Consider the following 25,301-nt stretch of genomic DNA (forward strand, 5'->3'; position numbering starts at 1 on the left):
CTCAAGTGATCCTCCTTATGTCTCACAAGTAGCTGGGACTGCAGACACATCTTACTATGCCCAGCTAATTAAAAAAGCAATTTGTATAGAGGGGGACCTCACTATGTGTCTCAAACTCCTGGCATCAAGGGATCCTCCCAGCATGGTCCCCCATGTGCTGGGATTATGGAGACAGCCTCCGCATTCAGATTGCTTGTTTTTAACAGAAGGGTCAAAGTAACTCATCCAGTGTATCCCCAGACACAGACACCTTCTGTCACATACCTTTAGTCACACCCTGTCACAGAGCACCTCCCCTCCATGCTTTCTATTACAAACAGTGTAACTCTGAGCATTTGTGTATAAGCATTGTTTTTTATTTTGCCCAATTATATTCTATAATAAATTTCTAGAATACAAAAAAAGAAAGTGACAAAAGAGAGAAATATGTGGGAGAGAACTTGGCGCTACTTGTAGACTGAATCCTTGGGGTTCTTGCTGGTTGCTGTATGCAGTATTTCACTTGCTCCTCTCAAAAACCCCCTGGACCTAATATGATTAAAAACTCCATTGAGGAGCATTACTATTAAGCAAATAGAAATACAGACACTGTTATTGGAGGAAAAAAGCCAATTGTTTTAATGTTCCCTAGAATTGTTTTTAAATTTAGGGGAACTCCCCAAAAACTATAGCAGGAATTTTTTTTTAACTAAACAATTTAATTCTATAACGTGTTTGGAAAAACAAACACGTAGATAGAGACATGAAGAAAAGGAAAGGAGGGCTGGTTTGATCAGATATTAAAACAATCAATGGGAGACAACACTGAGATCTAAGCCTTCCTTGGGCCTGGTTGGCAGAGAGAGACATCACTCTCGAGGTGGGTCTACCGAAATTGATTCTGGAAGGATGAAGGGAAGCGTGGGTGGGAACTGCAGAGACAAGGGCCCCCTGTTAGCAGTGGTGACTCACGGGGTGTGATGGAGGGCTGGCTCATCTGGGTGGTGTCACAAGTGGAAGGGCACCCAATGACATGCCAGGGAGTTTGGCTTTGGTCTTCAATTCATCAAAGACAAATTCATCAGAGATTTAAGGAAGGATTCAGAGGAAATCTCATGGGCAGCATTTGCATTTTTATAAAATCATGCTGGCAGCAGAATGCAGAGAAATTTAAAGGAGAAAAGATTGGAGGCAAAGAAAGTAGAAATGGATGAATGAATATTCCATTTTTACAGTTTCATTAATTCATTGTATGTAGCATACAATTCAATCATTGAAAGTATAATTCTGAGTGGATATTAGTACATGTACGGAGTTGTAAAGCCATACAGCTATCTAAGACATTCTCCCCAAAGAAACCTCATACCCACCAGCTATCACTCCCCAATCCCCTCACTCTCACCCCATCCTTAATCACCTACTGATCCACTTTCTGCCCCTCTAGATTTGTTCATTCTGGACACTTAATATAAATGGAATCATACAATACGTGGTCTTTTGTAACTGACTTTTTCCATTTAGGATAATGTTTTTAAGAGTCGTCCATATCGTGGCATGGATTAGTACTTCATTCCTTTTGATTGACAAATACTTTTCCACCATATGGATATACCACATTTTATTCATTCATTTATCAGCTACTGAATGCTTGAATATTTAGTTTTTGGATATTATGAACTTTTTTGTACAAGCTTTTGTATGGTTGTATGTTTTCATTTCTCTTGGGTATATGACTAAAAGTGGAACTGCTGGATCATATGGTAACACTATGTTTAACTTATTATTATTATTTTCTGAGACAGGGTCTTGCTCTGTTGCTTGGGCTAGAGTGCAGTGGAATCATCATAGCTCATTGCAACCTCCAACTCCTGGGCTCAAGGGATCCTCCTGCCGCAACCTCCTAAATAGCTGGGACCATAGGCATGCACAGCAATGCCTGGCTAAGTTTTTCTATTTTTATATAGAGTTCGGGTGTCACTCTTTCTTGCTTGGGCTGGTCTTTTTTTCGGGCTGGTATTGCACTCCTGGCCCAGAGCAATCTTCCCACCTGGGTCTCCCAGAGTCCTGGGATTACCTGCATGAGCCACTGTGACCTGCCTATTTAACTTTTTTAAAAACTACCAAGCTGTTCTCCAAAGTCCCCGAATCATCTCACATTTCCACCATCAGTGCAGTTGAGTTCCAATTTCTTATGTCCTGCCTGCATGAGTGGGTGTTAAGTGGGTGTGATCCTAGCCATCCTGGTTGGCATGAAGTGGCAGCTCATTGCAGTTTTCGTGTGTATTTCTTTGATGGCCAACATTGTTAAATGTTTTGTTGTGTGCTTCTAGTCTTCTTGAATATCTTTTTTGGGAAAATACCTATTCATATTCTTTGTGTATTTTAAAAAATTGGGTTATTTGTCGTTTAGCATTGAATAGTAAGAGTTCTTTTTGCATCTCTAATGCACAAGTCCCTTATCCAACATATGACTTGTAAATATCTGTAGGTCATTTTTTCCTGATCCTGAAATGTTTGTTCACTTTTTTGATGGTTCGCTTTGAAGCACAAAAGTTTTAAACTTCAATGAAACTCATTCATCTATGTTTTCTTTTGTCATTTGTGTTTTTGGTATCTCATCTAAGAAGGTGTTCCCTAATCCAAGGTCATAATGATTTACTCCTATATTTTCTCTAATAATTTTGTGGTTTCAGCTCTTATGCATAGATCTGTGATCCATTTAGAGTTACTTTTTGCATGAGGAGTGTGCATGGAGTCCACTTTTCCTCATTTGCGTACAGATATCCTGTTTGTCTCAGCACCATTTGTTGGAAATATTTTTTTAAAAGTAGTGTCTCAGATTCCCTAGACATTGTAATCATCCAATCTAAAACAAATACTGAGAACTGTGGCCCAGGCAGTGAGAATGGATGTATTGGGGAAGTTTGAGAAGGTGCAATTGTAAGGTCTTGGTGGCTGTGGGCATGCCAGGGATGAGGAGTGGGGGCCGGAGAACCCTCCTCAGTCTCTGGGCCCCAGCCTTCCTCTCAGTGCCAGGGATGGGTGGCCTCTTCATCCCACATGCCATGTGGCCATCCCAGACCAATCTGAGGGTCCTCCCTGTTTGCCTTCATGACTTGAACATCAAAGCCTATAGCTGCACCATCAATTCAACCACAGAAAACAAGCCTCAATCAGGGGACCATTGAATTATATTTTGTGGTTTGATGGCTATGACATCTCAATTCGGACAGAAATGGAAAGGCTTGTATTGAAGAGTGATGTGGTCAGCAAACTCCAGAAGCATCAAGCTTCTGCCAGGAATGCCAGTAATGCCAGCCAGGGTCTACATAAAAGTGGACACTCCTAATGGAGCGCTGGAACCTTCTGTGGCTTGGCGTGCAATTCCAGACCCAGGATCTTGCTTGTGGACTCTGCCCCACAACTCTGCATCCTCCTCATGGGCTCCTTCCTTGGTTGCATGGTGATCTTGGGATTTCCCATTTCTTAGAGTTGGCCACTTAGCTATAGAAGTTACATTACTGACTCTAACTTTGGAGAAAAGAGCTCTCTGGATAGCTGCCCCCTTTCCCTACTCAGTCATCATGGGGCCTGGGAAATGCAGAGACTACTGCCAGTCTGATGGGGCACATCTCCCACAGAACTGCTGTCCAGGCTGTGGTCTGTGGGGAGAACAAGGGCAAATGTGTTTAGGTGTAACTTTGCCAGTCCCTGATCTCAGTGGCAAATTCCCAGCTTCAAGAGCAGCCCCGCCTTAGGAACAAGAACAGAAGAGTTCTGTCCCACGTGTTCGGAGGCAGTCAAACTGCACCAATGTTTGTGGCTCCTACAGAGACTCCTTTGATGAGAAATCACTCCACCCAGGACAGAGGATGCCTGACAGAGACCCAACTTCCCCAGGGGAGCCAAGGGAGATATTTTGTTCTTATGCATGATTTTCAGACATGTGATCATTTCAGAGAGGGCAGTAGCCCTCCAGCCCTTTAAACATAACTGTCAGCTACATTCAAAAGCAAAGAGATGAAAGTGACTATAGATACCATTGAATTCACCCTTTCAGCTTATAAAAGAGAAGACTGAGCCCAAAACTTTAAGCAAAATGCTCAGTCATGAGAGATTCTGTGCTGCTAGTCTCATGACCCTTTCTCTGCTCTATCCCACCGTTCATCTCTAGGGAAGAAACCATTCAGCTTGGGTTTGTTTTTTGTTTGTTTTGTTTTGAAACAGAATCTCACTCTGTTGCTCCAGGTAGAGTGGTGTGGCATCATCATAGTTCACAGCAACCTCAATCTCTTGGGCTCTAGAGATTTTATTGTCTCAGCCTCTTGAGTAGCTAGGACTACAGGTGGCTGCCATAACACCTGGCTAATTTTTCTATTTTTAGAGATGGCATCTCACTCTTGCTCAGGCTGGTCTGGAACTCCTGAGCTCAGGTGACCCACTGGCCTCAGCCTCCCAGATTGCTGGGATTACAGATGTGACCCACCACACCTGGCTTAGGTTGGGGTTTTAAGAATTAAACAGATTGAGCAAAATCTTGCATGGGCCGTGAGTATGGCTGAATACTTGAAGGTCTGAAAACGTGTGAACTACCTCTGTGGACTTCTGGGAGCCATGTGGTTTTATACACATTTAACAGAAAATCATCGCTCCCTCCCTCTGGTCTCAGTCTTGCATTTCCATTCTCTCCTGTGGCAGCCATCTAGTGAGTGAGTCCACACCACAGCCACGCTGAAGTGAGACCGTTTACACAGTCATTCAAGAGCTTGACAGCAGCCTGGTTAGGTGGACCTGCTGGAGCAGTTCAGAGACTGGCTGCCAGGCAGGGGGAAGGAACCGACCACCCGTCACCTCTGTCTGAAGCAGCTCTCGTTGGAAGATACAGACTTGGGAAGGATAAAGAAGGAATTATCTGCACAGTCTTGTGTGGGCACAAGAGGCTCCATGGCCCCGTGCCTGGAGACTTGAGATCACTGCTCCCCCACACTGCAGTAAGACGCTGAGCCACAGACTTGTGGAGAACTTAGTGGCCAAGAGGTGGACCCAGTTGGTTCGATTTCTTTTGAGCACTGAAACTCCCAGAGAAAGCTTCTCTTCTGATGTGGCATTAAATTTTCCCAGCTAATCTGGAGGAAGGAAAGTTTCTACTTCCTATGATTCTCCTGCCACCAGTTAGCTCTGTGGGCCAACCAATTTCTAAATCATGTCTTGGGCTGGGGACTTTATAAAGAGAATGAAAAGAAAGAAATTTAACTACAAACATACTAATGTGACAGTCTACTGTCTACTAATGTGGCAAATGAAACAAATGTAAATTTAATCATTGGGTTTTATTCTGAGTGTAAGTATAATACATGGTCACTGTAGAAAATCTGTAAAACCAGAAAGGTATAAAAAAGAAAAGTATTTATAATCCCATCATGCAAACACACTCTTGTTAATGTGTGAGAGCAGGACCCCGTGTTTCCCACCTCCTGCCATGTCTCAGCACTTGGGGAGGTGCCCCCTGCAGAGTAAGTGTGTGGTACATGTTTGTTGCACGAGTGTTCCTATTTTGGGGTGTGTGTGTGTTTATTCCCAGGTTTTTTTCAACGTCTATTTTACATGATTATACTTAGACTTTGTTCTTAACATAGTCTCTCCTTTTTTTTTTTTTTTTTTTTAGAGACAGAGTCTTACTTTATTGCCCTCGGTAGAGTGCTGTGGCAGCATCACACAGCTCACAGCAACCTCCAACTCCTGGGCTTAGGTGATTCTCTTGCCTCAGCTTCCCAAGTAGCTGGGACTACAGGTGCCCGCCACCATATTCTCTTATTATTATTATTATTGCAGTTCTTGGCAGGGGCTGAGTTTGAACCCACCACCTCCATCATATGGAGCCAGTGCCCTACTCCTTTGAGCCACAGGCGCCGCCCCTTCTCTTATTAACTTACCAGGATAACAAAAACTACTCCTATGTCACAAAAACTCTTTGCAAACATTTTGAAAATGTCTTGTGTAACTTATTTACTTTTATATCAATAGGTATTTTGGGGGAAAAACATACATTTCAAGGGCACTTTGCAAATTAGGCTTGCCTTTGGACAAGTAGACCTGCTGGTTGTTTTTCTAGACTGTTCTGTGTTCAGTGGACGCTAAAACTACTGAAATCACTTTCTATCACTTACTTCCCCAGTCTCACTGGGGTGCAGGAAGATGTGGAAATAATGCCAAAGGGAAATTTTGGAATTAGAATCAGGGTATAACCTCTAAACTAGTGTAATTAAGAAGTATCTGTTGAATATTGTATTGTATGAAGTAGTGAATTTCATGAACTAGTCATTTTGCTAAGTTCTGGAAATGCAGGGCCTCAAGAATATAATCTATAATCTACCTAATCACTGCTGTCCCTCCTTTTAAAGAATTCTCTGGGCTAGCCTGGTGGGAAAGCCCTTTGTCCAGGTCGCTGTAGTGCCATCTGCTGCTAAATTGAAGATGAGCACCCAGGAGCCCTTCAGGATGAGTTCTCTGATTTCTATCATTGACTTCTGCAAGAAATAAGAGATTTGATATGTGGTTTTTTGCAGGATCCTCTTGTTTCAAAAACTACCTGGATGTAGTTTTTTTTTAGACTTTGGGTGGACTTCTGGCTCTAGATGGCTCCAGAGTACATTTGATTAACTACTCCACCTTGTTAGAAATTTCTATCAACATTGAGAAGGAATATACAAATAGGGAGAAATGCATATCAGAACAGGAAACCATGGAAAGGGGCCAACATGTTCTAGAAGGCATGAGAAATTTCTGTATGACATAGCGCAGGTGAGACTGGATGGAGGGAAGGGCCCATTACCCTGCCATTCACCACATGGGAAAGGGACACTGGGGGAATGAGGGGAGCAGATGCCAGCAGAGTCTTCCAATGTCCCCCAGATCATAGTGGCAGGAGTTGAAGGTGAGGGTGGGTTCCTGGACACATAGTGAGAGGCAAACCCAGATCCTCCCTCCACTCTGGGAAATGCACCAGGTACTGGGTCTGCAAACACTTGAAACATAGAATTAACCAGGCATTGCCACGCCTGGCTTTTAACAAAGGTAGTCACATCAGAAGAGTGTCAGGTACCCCAGAAAACTCCACCCTGGAATACTAAATCCTAGAGAACAATTAAGCCATCTGGAGTTTCCAGGTAGAGTAACCAATGTCTAAAGATTCTATGCTCAGCCAGTCACTCTAATGCAACAACCATAGAGAGACATTCTCAGAAATGCAAATGTTTGGAGAGCTTTCCTGACAGAACACCCCCCCACACACACACACACACTCTTCAGGATTATGATAGTGATAATACAATCCATGTAACTAAAAATTAACTCAAGGGTGGCGCCTGTGGTTCGGAGCACGCTAGCCCCACATGCCGAAGGTGGTGAGTTCAAACCCAGCCCAGGCCAAACACTGCAAAAAAAAAAAAAAAAACCATTGTGCTTAATTAAGTTATGAAATTGAATAACAATATAAAAACAATCTAGGAAGAGAAGTAAAGACTAATGTCATTATTCTTATTATTAATCTCTATTCCTATGCCTCTCTATCCCTAAAATCCTGGGTAAGGATAAGAAGGAAAGTACAAGTCTCAAATTCTCATCTTATGTAAGAAAGAGTCACATGTTTTCTGTTTTATACTGGGCTCATCTTGGGAAATAAGTTCAACTATGTTTAATCTACTGCTTATAAACCCAATATTAGAAAAGATTTTTCCAAATTGTTAGTATAAAAAGGATTGAAGAAAATTTGTTCAATATAGAAAGGTAGAAGACGAATAAAAGAACCTTCCGCAAATTTAATATTTTAAAACCTCTAAGTTAGATCTTTGCATATGGAAATCAGCAATCTAGGCTGGACATGGTAGCTCATACCTATGATGCACTCTGGGAGACCAAGGCAGGAGCATTGCTTGAGGCCAGGAGTCAAGACCGGCCTGAGCAACACAAGGATATGCCTGTCTCATCAAAAAGTAATGAAACAAAAAAAATTAGCCAGTCACAGTGAAGTGCTCTTATAGTTCTAGCTTCTAAAATACTTAGAAGTCTGAGGCAAGAGGCTCGCTTCAGCCCAGGGGTTCATGGTTCATATGATCCTACCATTGCACTCTAGCCCTTGTGGAAGAGTGAGATCCTGTCTCTAAAAAAGGAGGAAAAAAAAGGAAGGAAGGAGGGAAGGCAGGGAAGGAGAGGGGGAAGACAAGACATAAATCAGGAATATAATTAGTAAAACTTTCAAGAAAGCATGGATGGTTCATATTAAAAAATTCACTTATACAGCATTCATCTGTGTAAGTGCCTGCTAGGTGCTGGCTGTTCCAGAAGGATGTAACTTACTTGATCCTTCCCCTAAAACATACCTACCCCCAGCCTCCTCATTCGTGTCACTCTCTAGTTCTTCTCCATGGCACACCTGTCAGACTCTTTCACCTTGGTTTGCTAGTTTAATGTCCATCGTCCCTCCCTAAAATGCCATTTCTCCAAGTGAACATGCCTGTCTGTCTTGTTCACAGTTGTCTTTCCAATGCCCAGCAAAGAACTTGACATGTGACAACTGATAGATTCATGCAACACTGATGTCCTATATAATCATTCAGTTTTTTTTATTAAATGAATGGGTATGCATGAATGGATGACTGTGGTTCTAAATCCTTGCCCTCAGAGTGCCTATTATTTAGCAGAGGAGAGAGTAGATCCAGTGGGTACTTCCACAGACAGCATCAAAATCCCATTTTCCTAAGCACATTCTATCCCATTTAACTTGCTGAATAAAAGATGGGAATTGTCTTGCAGGAATCTTCTACAACTTCCTCTCGAGAAAAGTCTGGAAAACTCGAAGCACAGAGTACTAACTTCCTGTTTCCAAAAGCCTGCCACCAAAGGACTCGCAGCAACTCGACCAGTAAGTGTCTCGCCACAAGGTATTCTGGAACAGGGCTTAGTGTCTCCTGAATATCAGGAACGTAGGCCAGTGGCATGTCCATTGTGTGTGTAGTGTAAATTCATGTGCCATGAGGGCTCTGTGTCATCCAGCCCAGTCCTCTTTGAGGTGGGCTCATAGTGCCATGTTGGGAAGGCTGAGTTATGGAGGCTGAGAGATAAGGGCTTTCCTCCTGCTGGGTCTGACATACTCCTTGGTCCTGGATGGTCACTCTCTCTCCCAGGGCCTCTGCCACCTATCTGTAACACGATGGGGCTTGAGGTTAGAAGATCTCATGCTGCAAATAGAATAGTGCTAATGCAAAGTAAGGAAAACATGAAGAATGCAGAAAGGCATGAAGACCTTAAAATCACCCCAAATCCAGGTGAGCTTGGTGGCGCACACCTGTAATTCCAGCATTGTGGGAGGCCGGCTGAAGTTCAAGACCAGCATGAGCAAGAGTGAGACCCCGTCTCTGCTACAAGTAGGAAAAAAAAAAAAAAAACTAGCTGGGCATTGTGGTGGACACCTGTAGTCCCAGCTACTTGGGAGGCTGAGGCAGGAGGATTGCTTGAACACAAGAGTTGGAGGTTGCTGTAAGCTATGACGCCACAGCACTCTACCGAGGGTGACAGAGTGAAACTCTGTCTCAATAAAAGGAAAAAATCATGTCAGAGATAATCCTTGCTAACATTTTCAAATTTTTCCTTCTATGCCTATATGTGCCTATAGAAAACTTACACATATACACCAAATATATGTGTGTGTATATGTCTATAAAACTTTGCCTCATGTCATTGGGAACTTTTGTAAACACTATTTTGAGTGAGTAGATACATGAAAGTTCATTGTATGAATTTATATAGTTAACCAGTTCCCTAATCATTCTCATTTTTGTCACCAATCTAATCAATTTTGTTTGAGTGAGTGATGATCTCTTGGAGGAAATATAAAAGGCAGTGGGCAGATACATGGCTCAGAGTGCACACCAGGAGCCAAGGCACTTGGATTTGGACCCTGATTCCAGAACTAATAATCTGTGTGACCTTCTCTTAAAATCCCTAAGCCCTATATTATTCTGCCATAGCATCCATCATCCTGAAATTAATAATTTTCCACTTTTTGATGGCTCTTTTTATCATACATTTTTACTCTTTTTTCTTTTAGCATAATTTCCTAGAAAATGGAGTTTTGGGTCAAAAGGTATGTATAATTTAATGCTTTTGATCCGTACTGCCAAATTTCCGTAGTGAATATCCCCCCAATAATGTATATGAATAGCTACTCCTTCAATCATAGCCCACATTGAATTTTGTTTTATTTTTTTTTTGAGACAGGGTTTCTCTCTGTTGCCCAGGCTGGAGTACAGTAGTGCAACCATAGCTCACTGCAGCCTCAAGCTCCTGGGGTCAAGTGATCCTCCTGCCTCAGCCTCCTAAGTAGCTGGGGCTACAGGTGCTCACTGCCTCCAGCTATTTTTTTTTTTTGTAGTGAGGGGGTCTTACCATGTTGCCCAGGCTGACTAGAAATCCTAAGCTCAAGCAATCCTCCCACTTTGGCCTCCCAAAGTTCTGGGATTATGTGTGTGAGCCACTATGCCATGAATTATAATTTTTAAAAAATGTTTGCTACTCAGGTTTTTCTCGATCCCACTTTTCCCCACCCATTCGTTCCCTAGTTTTTACTGCCTGGCTTTGCATTCAAGACCAGCTATCTTATTGGTAGGTCTCAGAGTAAAATGAAAATGTGAGACCTCTTTTCAAAAGTTTCATGGGCAGAGCGTGTAGCCAAGCTGGGATTCTTCTGGTCTTGGGCCCCAGGGTGACTATACAGAGGCATGGCACTGGGAGCTGACCTCTTCAGACAGCACCTCCTGGGCTCTCTGGACCTCTGGGGTCTGGTCGGGTTCAGTCTATGAGAAGCACCAACGGAAGACTGGCAGGGGGAAAGAGTGGCCAGGAGGTTTCTTCCCCCTGCCTCTGTCTCCCTGACTTCTGCTCCCTCTCCCCCCAACCCCTTGCCCCCCACATCCATGCTATTGCTTCTCAGTGACTATATAACATGTCAAGTGGCCTGCCTGTCACAGTGCCAGTGCTCACTAGGCTCTGGTAGTCCCCATGGTTTCCTCCACTTGACCTGCAGGCCTGGGGTGATGATAGCTTCTGTGCCTCAGTAATCCTTGCTGTTTTCCCAGCTCTGCCCACCTCTGTAAATGGCCCTTTTAGTCAGTTCTCAAAATCCCAGCTGAGTGCACCTTTTGTTTCTTGCCCAAACCCTGACTGATACACTGATAAAACAAACCTCTCTGTACAGGTGGGATTTAATATTGCTTTGTTGATTTATTTTGTTTTTGGAATGTTTGCCCGTTTTTCCATTGGGACGATCATTATCTTATCATTAATTTATAAAAAGCTTCCTGGTTAAATTAATATTTGGCTGCCATATGTATTTGTTATTTTTATTTTAATTTTTTTACATGAAGATTTTTTTTAACCTGAATTTATTGATTTTTTTTTCCTTTGCAAAAGTTTCTTCCACATTCATAGAACTATTAAATATGTGGCTATATTTTCTTCTAATTTATAAATGATTTGTTTCTTTTGTTCCCTGAACTTAGTGAATCTGTAATTTGTGTTTGGTGTTTGATATGAAGTAAGAATCTGGACAGATTTTATTTTCTGAATGACTGGAGAATGATTCTAGCATGACTTGTTTATAATCAATTACTACCTACTTCTTTATTTGTTTATGTTATTTATCTCTTGCAAATGATATGCAGTTAGATCCTCGAAAGAAAATCTTTTTAAGGAGAGAAGTTCAAGTTATTCACGCTAGTCATATAAGTAATACTTACTTTTACTTATTTATTTTTACACTTCCTATTTCTATGGTTACTTCCCATTTATTTGTTTTTTGCCTTTTGCTATAAGGATTTGAAAGCTTTATCAATTTTTATCTCTACTTCTGGTTTCCTTTAAGTTAGAATTAATCCATTAAGTCTGATTAATACTTTAGACTACATTTTCCAAATTGTTCCTTTTATGAACGACGAGGAACTTAGCATGATGTTATTCATCTTGAGTCCCTTTTCCACTTATTTTTCTACTTTATGTTTCAACTTAAATTTTAAATTATAATTCATATTACATAATAATCACACATAGCTCCCCCTTCAAGAATTGTCTTGGCTTTTGCACTATATTTTATAATCACCTTTTGAATTAATGCACTCAATACTGCATGTTTAAATGGTTTCCACTTCACTTCCCAATGGAAATGATAATTTTGATATATTTCCATATTGGCTGGAATGCGTCAACAAGTAATTTTCAGAAAGAGTAGCTGAGGGCCCAGACCAGGTAGAGCTTTGGAGAACCTGCTCTGTCCTGACTCCAGCCTACATCCACGCAGACCTGAGCTCCTAGCAGGAGCAGGAGGCTCCAGAGAAGCAGAGCTGGGTGTGGTCTGAGCAGGGCTTGCCTATGGCACTGACGGCAGCTCTATCTGCCTGTAACCACTCCGAGTTGGCAGCCTGTTTGCTTTTCCTTATTTCCTCTGAACCCAAACCACATGCCACTGCCCTCCTTCAAATCACAGGTCTCCCCTGCACTGCTGTGGAAGGAGAGAGTGGGAGGGGAAACTGGGATCCTGGAGACTCAGGCAAGCCTAAGGCTCTTTCATTCACTGTCTTGCAACCCTCTGAGCACTGATAAAGTAAGGAGTGAATTCCCACAGGGTTCTCCAAAGGATGAAGGATGGGTTGGATGTATCATCTGGGAAGCCTGGCAAACATCCAGATTCCCCCAGACCCCAAGGGCAGATATGGATTCAGTATATCAGGAAGGACACAGAAATCTGGCCTTTTATTAAACACTCCAGAAAAATTATGTACAGGCAGATTTAGGACTAGACAATCTTGAGCCTCTCCTCTCAACTCCCATCCACGATCTTGTGTCCTCTCTTTATAGCATGTGGCTTTCTGAATCCTCTGGCTTCCTCCCCCTGCATCCCCCTTCCCATCCATCTGGCAGTAATTGGTCGCAGTAAGTCAGAGAGGACCACCTACTTGTGCTGAGGCAGCTGCTAGGAGCAGCTGTCCTGGCAGGAAACTGGTTGCCTAGCCACTTCACTCTCTGAGCCCTGATGGACCTGACCTTTGTCCCTTTCCTCATCCCCCTTTTGGGATGTCACACCCTCAGGGATGCCTCCTCTCTTTTCTTCTTCATCTGCCCTGGCCAGTAGTTTCCTGTCTTCAACCTGTAGACAAGTTTACGTCTTCCCATCCTAAAAAAGAAAGCAAACCAAAACCCTGCTCCATCCTGCGTTTGCCCTCAACTACCAGCAATCTCATATTTTCCTCTAGGGGAACTTTCCACAGAAGCTTGTCCACTCCCTTGAGCTGAGGAACACCTGGAGAACAGTGCCCTCTCCCTGCACTGCCCCGTATAGCAGCCACATGTGGCTCTAGAGCACTTGCCATGTGGCTCACCCAAAGGCAGATGTGCAGGAGAGCGAATGACTTGTGAACACAAGGCGAGAAGAACATGAAATAATAATAATTGACTGAGAGGACAGTAATTTAGATATGCTATACTGAACAAAACACATTTTCAAAATTAATCTCACCTGCTTCTTACTTTTTTAATGTGGCTTCTAAAAATTTTTAAATTTTACAAGTGGCAGGCATTATATTTCAGTTGGGAAGTGCTGCTCTGGACAATGATAGGTTCCGTCAGCTAATGTCCGAGGGTTTTTCCAGTTGTATGTGGTAGAGCTCCTGATTGGACAAAAGGAAGTCTGAGGTTTTCACAAAATACAGGAAGCCCACTGCTTTGCATTTTCTGACCCTCGAAGAATCAAGCTATGTGTGTGTGTGTGTGTGTGTGTGTGCGCGCGCGCGTGTGTGTGCGCACACGTGCATGACTGTGTATAGGAGGCAGTCAGATAAACCCCAGAGCTCAGGCTATCTTTAGCTGGCGTCTGATCCACTGACTGGTTCTATCATTCTGACTAGATGTTAGATGGGTCTCAGTCAGGCCTGGCAGCTGTCCGAGGCCCAGCCCACCCAGCACCAGCAGAGTGAGTGTGGTGCCCCAGCTCTTGTCATTCCCTAGGCATCAGAGAAGTGCAAACCAAAGCCACCTTGAGATGTCACCCTAACCCCAGAGAAAATAGCTCCCATCCAAGGCCCAAAGCTGCTGGCATGGGTGCAGAGAGAAGGGAACACTTACACCACCGGTGAAACTGCAAACTAGTCCTGCCTTTTTGGAAAGAAATATGGAAAATCCTCAGAGAGCTAAAAGTAGACTTTCCATTTGATCCGGCAATCCCATTACTAGGTGCCTACCCAGAAGAAAAAAAAATCATTTTACCACTAGGACAGCTGCACTCAAATGTTTATAGCAGCCCAATTCACAATCACAAAGATGTGGAAACAACCTAAATGTCATCAATCCATGAAGGGATTAATAAACTGGGGTATATGTATACCATGGAGTGCTGTTCAGCCATAAAGAAAGATGGAGACTTTACAACTTTTGTATTTACCTGGAAGGATTTAGAGAACGTCCTCCTAAGAAAAGCATCACAAGATTGGGAAAACAACCGTCCAGCATACTCAGTATGAAACCGGTAGATCAACCTACATGCCCACGCAGAGAAAAACACATTTAAATTCCAGGAGGGTGAAGGGCGGAGGAGGTGTGGTGAGCTCCAGCGATCAGACACAGTGTAGGGGGGGTATGGTGCACCACTCAGCTGCAACTTGGACTTTACCTATTAATCAATGTAACTTAGGTGGAGGACTCAGCTGCAACTTGGACTTTACCTATTAATCAATGTAACTTATTCCTATGTGGCCTTATATTAATCTGAAATTAAAGGGGAAAAAAAAAGAGGCCATCAGATAGGGGTTGCTGGGCACACCTGTGCTGTCCTTTGACTCTCGGGGGTGGTATTGAAAACTTCAGGAACTGGGCTCCCAAGAAACCAGCGCACTGTTTGGTACGTGAGAGATACGTGTCAGCTACCGATAAGCTACCGATAGTTTTTTTTTCCGGGTGGGTTTGAACCTGTCACCTTCAATATATGGGGCTGGCGCCCTATTCCTTGAGCCACAGATGCCGCCCAGCACTGGCAGGTTTGAAGTGAGGGAGGATGAGAGCGCTGCGGGACAGAAATCGGCGCCCAGATCAGGAAAGTGCCGCCCGCGCCTTCCGCGCTGCTCCTCGACCTGGTGCTGGCGCCGGGGAGCGGGGAACCATGATGTTCTCACCGGAGCTTTGCGTTCTGAGAGCGAAAATGACTTCTTGCTGTCTTTCCTCTTCCGGTTTAGGTGTTAATCCTTATAGCACGGGAGAAATTGATTTTCCAGTTACCAAGAAATCCGCAGTTGCCACAGACAGGCAGCCCTGCTCCCTCTGCAGCAGCAGAAAGTCCCTCTCGCAGCAACTGGACGGTCCCGCGGCAAAGGCGTTGGTAAGATGAAAGGAGGGGAACCCAGAGAAGAGGGGGAGCGGTGTCGGAAGAGGTCTTACTAGTGTCTGTGTCCATTTCTGCGGAAAGAACCACCTAGGGAACTGTCATGGGTCAGGTGGCTCCTCGTGCCAGACACTCGCAACTGGGGCCGCCTCTATGCTTCTAGGAGCTAACCTGTAGTCAGCACTCCCCGTGTGCAGACCCTGCACTCCGGCTCTATGCGGTGGCTTTATGTCATCTGCGCAAGATCCCAAGAGGCTGAGGAGGGGGCTGGGGCTTGGACAAGGTAAGGAATTTGTGCAAGTTTTCCCTGCCAGTAAGACATGGTTCTGGGACATGAAATCAGACCGTTAAAAGACTGTGCTTTTATCGTAACAAGTTACGATATAGTAACTTGTTTTTACCAACATTGTCTCTAATTCTGCCCACAAGCCCAGAAACAGAGATATTTAGCCTCATTTTACGTAGCATGTAGGGGCTTGGCAAGGTAAGTAGCTCAGTTCCTACATCTTAAATCCTAAGGGACCAGAATATGAACCAAGTGCTATGTGATTCCTCAGTCCATGAGGCATGAGCTTGAAGACTGGGAGCTAAGCAGGTGTGAAGCCCATTGTCCCCTACACAAATCCCCAGGGCTGCCTCTGTGTCCCCTTCTGTCCTTTCTCTGAGCCTCAGCTAAAGCACTCTGGGCCTCCTGCTGTCACCTGTGATCAGGCAGCACCCCCTGTCCACAGTGCCTCACCAGCTCCCTTCTCCATCTGGCGAAACCTTGCTCCATCCCTTAAAAACCTTCCTAAAGCTCCCTCCTCCAGGAATTCGCCTGATTCCTCTGACAGTGGGGACCTTCCATTTTCCCCAATGCCCACAGGGAGGTCTGTGCTTCTCTCACAGTGCCACCCACCATATCTAGTAATGTTGTTTACGTTGATATCTCACCTCCGTGCTGACACTCCGAGGGTGTGCTCCACGGTTCAGTCAGTGATGTTTGCTTCCCTGCATGCCATGGAGTAGAGCTCAGTAATTCCATTTCTCTCTTCCCTTCCCTTCCTTGAGTGACTGTGGTTTTCATCTACAACCTGGGAGTGTTGGTGACTCCCCAGTATCAGAGGAGCTGAGGACACCCACAGTCCCTGTTTCTCTGCACTTCTGGGGTCACACAGGAGCACCCTGGAGCCCTCAAACACCTGCCAGGTCTGAGTCCCTGGGATTGGGGCAGCAGGTGCTTCCTGCCTCCTGCCTCATGCTCTGGGATTCCAGGGCCCTGGCGTGAAGCCTTCAGGCCAGCAAGGGCGGGCTATGGGTCAGTTGGTGGCAGCTCCCAGGAGGGCTGACTGGGAAGGATAGAGGGGCTATGTGCTATCAGGAAGGAGTGCTTTGGGTGGCTAGTGGTGTTGTGGGGGCTGGTGTGGGAGACACAGCTATTGCCTTTGCTCACTGAGCCCCTGGATGTTTATGAGGCATTTGGACCATTAGTCAGGGTTCTCCAGGTAAACAGAACCAAAAGTGTGAGAGAAACTAATTTGTTACAAGGAATTGGCTCACGGGGTTATGGAGACAGGTGAGTCCCAAGATCTGCAAAGTGAGATCCTGTCTGAGTCTGAAGGCCCTGGAGCCAGGAGAGGTAATGATGCAGTCCCAGTCCGAAGGCCACAGGCCTGAGATCCAGGCAGATGCTCCAGTGCAGTGTGAAGGCAGGGAGAAGGCTGACATCCGAGTCCACAGGCAGGCAGGAAGGGTTCTTTCTCACTCAGGGGCAGTCAGCCTTCTTGCTCCATTCAGACCTTCAGCTGATTGGACAGGGTCACCCACGTGAGAGAAGGTAGCTGCTTTGGCTACTGACTTAAACATCAATCTCACTCAAAAGAATAATGTCTGACTCAGTGGCCTGGGCAAGTACAAAAAATTAACCATCACAGACGTCCAGGCATCATTTCATCTTGTCTTCATAATAGCTCTCCAAAGAAGGTGGAGAGGGGTTATCAGAGAGGGTCTGCTTCTGGAAGAGGGGAAGGGAGAGTGTGCCTCACAGTGGGTGGGCAGCCTGGGAGGGGCTGAGAGCTTCAGCTTCTGGGGCTATTTTCTGAGAAGCTCAGTCCATCAGTGTGGCAGCTGCAGGCCAGCCAGAGGGAGGGTGGTCCACGAGGAGCTGGGTGTCCAGGGAAGCTAGTGGTAAAACAGACATGCAGGCCATGCCCACTGCCTGCCAGGCACTGGCTACATGTTCTATGTAGATTTCCTTAATTGTCACCTAATGAGGTGTCCAACCATGAGAGTAGGTTCTATCAAGAACTACCTTTTGACCAGGCCAGGTGACTCACACCTGTAATTCTAGCACTCTGGGAAGCCATAGCAGGAGGTTTGCCTGAGCTCAGAAGTTCTAGATCAGCCTGAGCAAGAGAAAGAAGTCATCTCTACTAAAAATAGAAAAATTAGTCAGGTGCAGTGGTGGGTACCTATAGTCCTAGCCACTCAGGAGGCCAAGGTAAGAGGATTCCTTGATCCCAGAGTTTGAGGTTGCTGTGAGCTAGGGTGACAAGAGGGAGACTGTCTCAAAAAAAAAAAAAATCCACCTTATACAGGTGAGGAAACCAAAACTCAGAGCAGTTAAACAGCCTTCCCAAGGCTACCTACACAGCAGCAGCAGGATACAAATGTGGCTTCTGCAGAGCCCGTCTCCCAGGCCTCCACTGGCAGGGTGGGCCTTCAAGTCAGCAGCCCATGTCTCTGGTTCTGGCTGCCCCATCTCACGTCTCAGAGAGCAGGGACCATGCAGCTACCTCCACGCTCACAGCTGTTGTGCCTTCTTCAATGGGACGTGCACCCCCAGGCCCAGACAAAGTCTTTCAAGTCATAGGATGTGGAAAGCAGCGAAGAGTCTCTAGGTGTGTAATAATGAGAAGATAGCTTCACGAGGTGCTTTTTCTAAGTGCTCTCATAGTTTACTCTTTAAAACAGCCTATTAGGTAGGACCTGTGATTTTGCATTTGAGGAAACTGAGGCACAGAGAGACTATGTTACTTCCCCTATAGTACCAGCTGATAATTAGCACAGCCAGAAGAAGCTAGACAGCTGGGTTCCAACGTCTGGGCTCTGACCCCCAGGCTATATTACCCACCACTCCATGTCTGGCATAAGGGGGAAAGGAGGATCTCAGTAAACATGTGAGGGGTGAACACAGTCTGAGATAGCATTCCTGGCAGTTGGCTTTCCAATCTCTGCTTGAGACTTTGGTTATGGGGACTCGTCTTTGGGGCAGCGTGGTCTGCGAGATTAGCCTGCATCTACCTTGTTGAGGAGACCCAGCCCCTCCTTGTTGAGGAGCGTTTGGCCATTGGCCTGTAGGAAGATGGGGTGCAGCAAGCCCCTCCACACTAGAGGCGCCATAGTCCTTACCCCACAGGGAGTTCTCACCTCGGGAGGGAGGTATCTGCTCCCCCTCCTTGGCTGGGCCCTCCCCACCTCATGGGACTCACCCTCTGCCCACCCTGCTTCCTCCTTGCAGGGCACTTCAAGACCCACGCGATCGTTGAGCACGGCCCAGCTTGTGCAGCCCTCTGGGGGCCTCCAGGCTTCTGTCATCTCCAACATCGTGCTGATGAAGGGCCAGGCCAAGGTAAGAAAGGGCTGTTGCCGACAAGAAATCCTGGAGCGGCGCCAGTCTCTGAGGGACTGCGGGGATTGTGGTGCGTCAGAGGCGCAGTGTCTAGTCTTTTCAGCTCAGAACCAGCTGAGTTTGAGAGACATACATTTTTCTAATTAGTCAAAGCGATCATTTTCTTGCAGAAGATATCATTCCCCACTAACTGCCTCAAAGCCATTTGCTGATTTATTTCTGGGAGGATATTTTCCAGGACTTTATTTTACTTGATATATAAACCTGAATTGTTTACATAGACTTCTGGATCCTAATTTTGCCTCCACCATTCAGATGTCAGCATAAGAAAGCATAAACATTTTCAAACATATGTGCTACCTGCTACATGTGGGTGACTCAATGGTCTGCAATGCTTTGCTGTCAGCTGGAGCCTCTAGAGAAGTCAGAACTAACTCTGGCTCTCTCTAGATGGTGAAGCATCATACTGATCTCTGCTGCACACTTGAGACATATCAAAAGCAGGAATGAAAGTATTGGGGGAAGCCAGATGTAGTGGCTCAGGCAAGCAGTCCAGCACTTTGGGAGGCCAAGAGGGGAGGACAGTTGAGGCCAGGAGTTTGAGACCAGCCTGGGAAATGAACTTCCTGTCTCTGAAAAATTTTTTAAAAATTAGCTGGGTATGGTGGCAGGTGCCTGTAGTTCCAGCTACTTGGGAGGCTAATGCAGAAGGATGGCTAAAGCCCAGGAGTGTGAGGTTACAGTGAGTTGTGATGATGCCACTGCACTCCAGCATGTGAGACTGAGCGAGATACTGCCTCAAAAAAGAAGAGGAGAAAAGGGTGTCAGTGATAATGGGGCACCCAAAATGTTTCTTTGCTGTCCACAAAACATCTACTTCATGCATGGGATTGACATGCACACTCAAATAGCTAGCAGAGACACAGGCAGTTTCTGAAAATGTTCTCAGAGCAGCCCAAGCAACCCAGCTGCTGAAATAATGCAAGACCGGCTTTTTTAATCTAACATGGTTTTGGTCTGTGGTCAGAGGTGAGCAGCTAACTGCTGCTTATGCCCTCAGCAGGGGTGGGGCCTCCACACACCTGAGCTCCCTGCCCCCTCTGTCTCCTGTTCTTCTGGGAACTGCGCAGGGAAAGGAAAGAGAAGGCAGATGTGAGAAAAGTCAGGATGAACATTCCTTTAATCATGAGGGAGCAGCTGTCTCCCATGTCCACTCTCTGTGAATAGCCTCACTTTCCAGTTAGCAAATCATAATGCTTCCTCCCCTTGAATTTAGGTAGAATTGACTTTTAAATTTTTGCAATGCTCAAAAGAAAGCAAAATGGAAAGGGGGCACTAAAACTTATGCAAAGATAACCAGAAATGGGTTAAACGATCTTAGTGCATTGAAAATATATATTCATTAAATAATCTTTCTGAGGCCCAGGGATGGAAGTAGACAAATCATTTGGTCTAGGAAGATTGGAGGACAGAACAGGGGTGATGAGCTTAGAAATAATGCAGCTTCCCACTATCCAGCAGATATTACTAGGAACCCTGAGACCTCACCAGTGATGGGATGACTGGTAGCAGTGAGGCTGGAGTTGATAGCTGGAGGAGGAAGAATAAGTTAAAAGGACCAGAAAGTGCTGAGGGTGGGGCCAAAATGAAATCACATGATAAAACCAGCTGACAAGACCCAGGCTTTGTGTCAAAGGCTTTGCAAGGGCAGCTCCTTCAATCTGACAGGCCCACTATTAACTCCTGCAAAGACTGGGAGCTTCCAGGACTTGCCCAAGGTTACTTAGCTAGTGGGCAGCTAAGCCAAGGAGGACCTAAGACCACCTGGCCCCGGGCTTTGTTTGTGAGCACAATGCCATCCTGCCTTGTCAGGGTGTGCTAGACTTTGAGCCCAGAATGGTAGTTTTACAGCCAGAATGAGGCTAGGGGCCCATGGGAGAGTCCTAAAGTGAGTCCCACCCCATATTTCCCCTGAGCTGGTGCTGTTCCTGGGTACCACTTGTCCTGCCTGTCTGGGAACACTCACCACCTTCCCCAGAGCTTAGCACAGCCCCCCATCCACATGGCTCACTTAACCTTCCCCAGAGCTTTGCACGCCCCCCCCCCCCAATCCACATGGCTCTCCTAGGGGGTACCTGCCTGATCCCTGCAGGGCCTGGAAGAGGGCTGGCAACTTGCCTTCACTGTGGGGCAGGGTGATGCTCCTAGCTGGCTCTAGCAGCAACTGGCCTAAGGGAGATGGCCCACGAGCAGGGGTCCTGTTACAATGGTGGCACTGCTTCCGGGGGCCTGTCCAGGAGCCATGCCACTGGCTACCTGGCACACTTGTGAGGTGGACCCAGAGACCTAGCCTCTGGCTGGCTTTTGTGCTTTCATTACACAACTTGTAGCTCTTGAGCACCTGCCAGAGGCCAGGCAGTGATGGACCAGATGGGATCACAATAGCTGCCTTCAGGGAGGAAAGTCCAGAAAGCAGCTAACTGAGCCCCACACTTTCTTGGGAACTATGGAGCTCCGATCCTCAGCAGAATGAAGCAAGCCGTGTGTGTTTCCTTTGCTGCTCTCTGGGTATGACCGGGTGCCCTGTGAGCCCACTGCAGGTCTGTGGGGGAGAGGTGCTCTGCTGTGGCCCTCGCTGACACACCTGCTTGTCCTTCCGTGTCTGGCCTCTCTGCTGCCTTCTGGCTGCTCTTGCAGCTGGGACCATCTGCTGAGTCCTGAGCTCTTCCACCCAGAGCCATCTGCACAATCCCAGGATGTGTTTTTTGGCTCGTAGGAATGACCTGGGATAATGACAGGGAGAGTGATGGGCTGGGTGGCAGGGTGGGGGGAGAGCACATGATTAGAGGGACTTCCCTGAGAAGGGGACTGAAGGGCCCTTTGGTGGGAGAAGGAGTGCTTCTCCATCAGAAGCTACCAGCACTACTGTCACTGATGTTTCATTGTTCCTTCGAGGTAGCTTATTTTATTTTCACATGCAACCCTGTGAATTGGGTGATATCACCATCATTTACATGTGGAAATGTGCTCAGAGGCCAGAAGCAATTATCCTGGAATCACCAACTGGAGGGACACAGTGAGGGTGCTGGTTTCCATTCAGGCTGCCCTGTGTGGGGAATGTTCAGACTCAACCCAGCCTGCCTGGTCTTTCTGTGACTGCTCGTGCTATTCCTTTGTTAAGCTCCCTGAAGTCATGAGACAAGGGGCACTGACCTTTCTTCCCGATGCCCCATGGAGGGGTGAGACAGGCTCTCAGAAAACACTGGCCAGTGAAAAGCACGGCACACTCCTAACCCTAACCTTCTCTTCTCTCCCCAGGGTCTGGGCTTCAGCATCGCTGGGGGAAAGGACAGCATTTATGGTCCCATTGGGATTTACGTCAAAACCATCTTTGCAGGGGGAGCAGCCGCAGCTGATGGAAGGCTGCAAGAAGGTAGTTTCCCAGCCCTTCTTGGACCACAGTGGAGGAGTCAGAAGCTGAATCCAGAATTGCAAGGCTGTAGGAAATATTGGGAATGCAAACTTTTCTTAAGTTTTCAGAATCTGGCCTGGATCCCAGGGTTTATAGAAGTTAGGGATATCCCGCCAGGGGCGCCGTTATGACTGGCTTGCTGGGGTGTGTGTTTGCACACTCAGCCCCTGGTGCCATCCGCCCAGAGGCAAGTCCTGTGGCCCTGTGTCCCGCCTGGGGCTGAAGTCTGACTTCACGTTCCATTCCCCATCCTCTCTGTTGCCTTTGCCTCTGTTGCTGGGATCTGTTAACATCCCTGCTCCTTCCTTCTCTTTTCCCTCCCTAACCCACAACCAGAGGGAGACAGGTCCAATGCTCCTGACAGTTGAGTCCAGTAAACATTCTCTAAGAGCCCCAGGAGTTCTTCTAGGCCCGAGGCACATGTGTAGAGAGGAATTGGACAGAATCCTTCCTTTGAAGAGCTCTTGGTCTGCCAATGAGAGGTCCTCTGCTGCACCCCTCCACAGCCCCCTCCTCTCGGCTACTCCCTCTCAACTCTCTCACACCTGCACAAGACAGAGGCCCTGGACTGGACGTGAGGCACCTGGGGGAACAGAGCTACCTGTCTTCTGGTCCTCCTTCTCACCCCTACCCTACCCCAAGTCATGTCTGGATTATTGGACTTGGTTCAAGGAGATCGGGTTTCAGATCAGGGGTGGGTAGTCATGGGCGGAGGTGGCCACTGCAGGCCAGGGACAGGGTCACACACAGGTTGGCCAAGAGAGAAGTGACTTCACAGCATCCTCAATGTTTGTCAGGGCAGTTCTCTATAAGCCAGGCTGGGAGCCCACCACCTCTCCTAACCTAACTTCTTTAGGGCAGGGTGGACACACCACAGCCTGTGGGGTTTTTCTATAGCTCACAAAGGCAAGTTTTCACACTTCTAAGTCATTGAAAAATGTAAGTCTTTTTTGGCTCTTTTGTGACACGTGAAACTTAAATGCCACTTACATTTCAGTGCCCATAGAAAAGCTTTCTTGGGACACTGGTATGCTCATTGGTGTGCTGTCATCTGGGGCTGCTTTGGAGTTACAATGGCAGTGTCGAGCTGTTGTGATGGAGACGTAAAGATGGAAATATTTATCATCTGGCTCTTTATAGGAAAAGTTTGCTGACCCCAACACTGTAGCATTGTGCGTGTGGGTTTTATTGTGTGGGTGGAGGGAAGCCTTTGACTCGGGTTTTCAGAGGATTCAGGAAGCGGGGCGTGGGATGGAGAGACACCAGAAATGGGAGGATCAGGGAGGAGGCTGCTGTGAGAGCCAGACTGCAGCTCAGCTCCGAGGACCTGCCCCAGACAGTAGCTGGAGGACAGAGGGAGAGGTGAGAGAAGTGACAGAGACCCAGTCAAGGTGGCCAAGAGAGGCCAGTCAGAGGAATCCTGAAGGTTTCTTGTCCTAGGAAACTAGAGGATGAGGATGCTTTAGATAAAGAAAGGGGAGGACGAGAAGGAAGAGGGGGATAGGGAGGAGGAGAAGGAGGAGGGAGAGGAGTGGGTTTCAGCCCTGGGTGGGAGGGCCATGTCCCAGGGTGACCACGAGGTGGAGCTGCTGAGCAAGGGAATGAAAATCTGGGCCCTGCTCAGGAAAGGAGTTGAGCTGAGCAGCACTTTGGTGTCATGGTCTTGGGGAGAGTGGGTAAGTCACAGAGTGGATGAGAGAGACAGGAAGAGAGGAGAGGAGAGGGCCCAGGCGTGCCTCTAGGGAAAGAGCTAAATCAAGAGGCAGGTGGAGAAGAAGAGCCAAGGAGAGGAAAGAACAGTGGGGCCAGAACGGGGGAGTCTGCCATCCTTTATTATTGTTTGTATTTTCTGCTTGAACAAAAGGTGGAGGAGGGGTTGAAGTGGCAAGAAAAGAGAGTATTGTATTTTGTTTTATTTCCTGAATGTGAGTTCGCCCAAGCCATTTTTTTTGTTTTGTTTTGTTTTTTCCCTTGACTGTTTCTCAGACCTTATCCTCCCTTTCTGGTCTCCATCTCCCCATTCACCTTCCTTCCCACTCCTTCTCCCCGGCCTCTTCCTCTATGTAAAACATCCTCTTTCTCTAGTTTACTAGGAGAAACCGTCCAGATTCCTCTCACTGGTCCTGCACTTGCCACCTCTGTTCCATCTCTGTCACTTCTCTCATTTCTGATTTAGTTAATAGCAAGCAAAAACAGAGAATTTCAATGAGCCAAGACATTCAGCTCATACATAATTCCTGATTCTAGCCTCAAAACTGGCCAAATCATTTTTTGTAATTTCTTTCAATAGTAAAGTTTTTGAATGTTTCGTTTTTTATTCCTTTTCAAAAAGTGATTGTGTAAGATTTATTTGGTAAAACCTAGGCCAATCAACTTTCCCCAGATATGAACAAACAAAGGACACTCCAAAGAGCCCAGAGCTGGGCTACACAGATATTCTAGGCCAGGCCTGGTGGCTCACACCTGTAATCCTAGCACTCTGGGAGGCTGAAGTGAGAAGATCACTTGAGGACAGGAGTTTGAAACCAGCCTGAGCAACTGTGAGATCCCTTGTCTAAAAGATTGGCCATTCTGAAATATGTTTTCTATCCTTCCTTGAACACCCATTTAATTATATTTTGATTTTTTTTAATGTGTCTATTTTCACTCTCACACTTGGAGTCTCACAAAGGCAAGGACCGACTCCTTTCATTTTTAACTTTGGTTCTGGCAATCTAAAAGATTGAGTTGATTTGAATACTCTCCCCACCCTGCCTCCACCCTTTATCTCCAACATGTAGATGTATTAAATAAAATAGCACAGCAGACTTGAAAGAAAGAAA

At 46.2% G+C, this 25,301-nt stretch overlaps 1 protein-coding gene across 1 annotated transcript in view; it reads left to right on the forward strand.

Moving 5' to 3' along the window:
- IL16 (interleukin 16) overlaps nt 1-25,301 on the forward strand; it is a 105,160-nt gene that overhangs the window by 48,804 nt on the left and 31,055 nt on the right. Inside the window, exons 3-6 of the mRNA XM_023510104.1 lie at nt 8,791-8,899; nt 15,252-15,394; nt 18,897-19,007; nt 22,326-22,440. Coding sequence (XP_023365872.1) covers nt 8,791-8,899; nt 15,252-15,394; nt 18,897-19,007; nt 22,326-22,440 — 478 coding nt within the window. The remainder of the gene's footprint in view (nt 1-8,790; nt 8,900-15,251; nt 15,395-18,896; nt 19,008-22,325; nt 22,441-25,301) is intronic.

The sequence above is a fragment of the Otolemur garnettii genome, unplaced genomic scaffold (assembly GCF_000181295.1).
Source record: "Otolemur garnettii isolate 467f Iridium unplaced genomic scaffold, OtoGar3 scaffold00011, whole genome shotgun sequence".
NCBI lineage: Eukaryota > Metazoa > Chordata > Mammalia > Primates > Galagidae > Otolemur > Otolemur garnettii.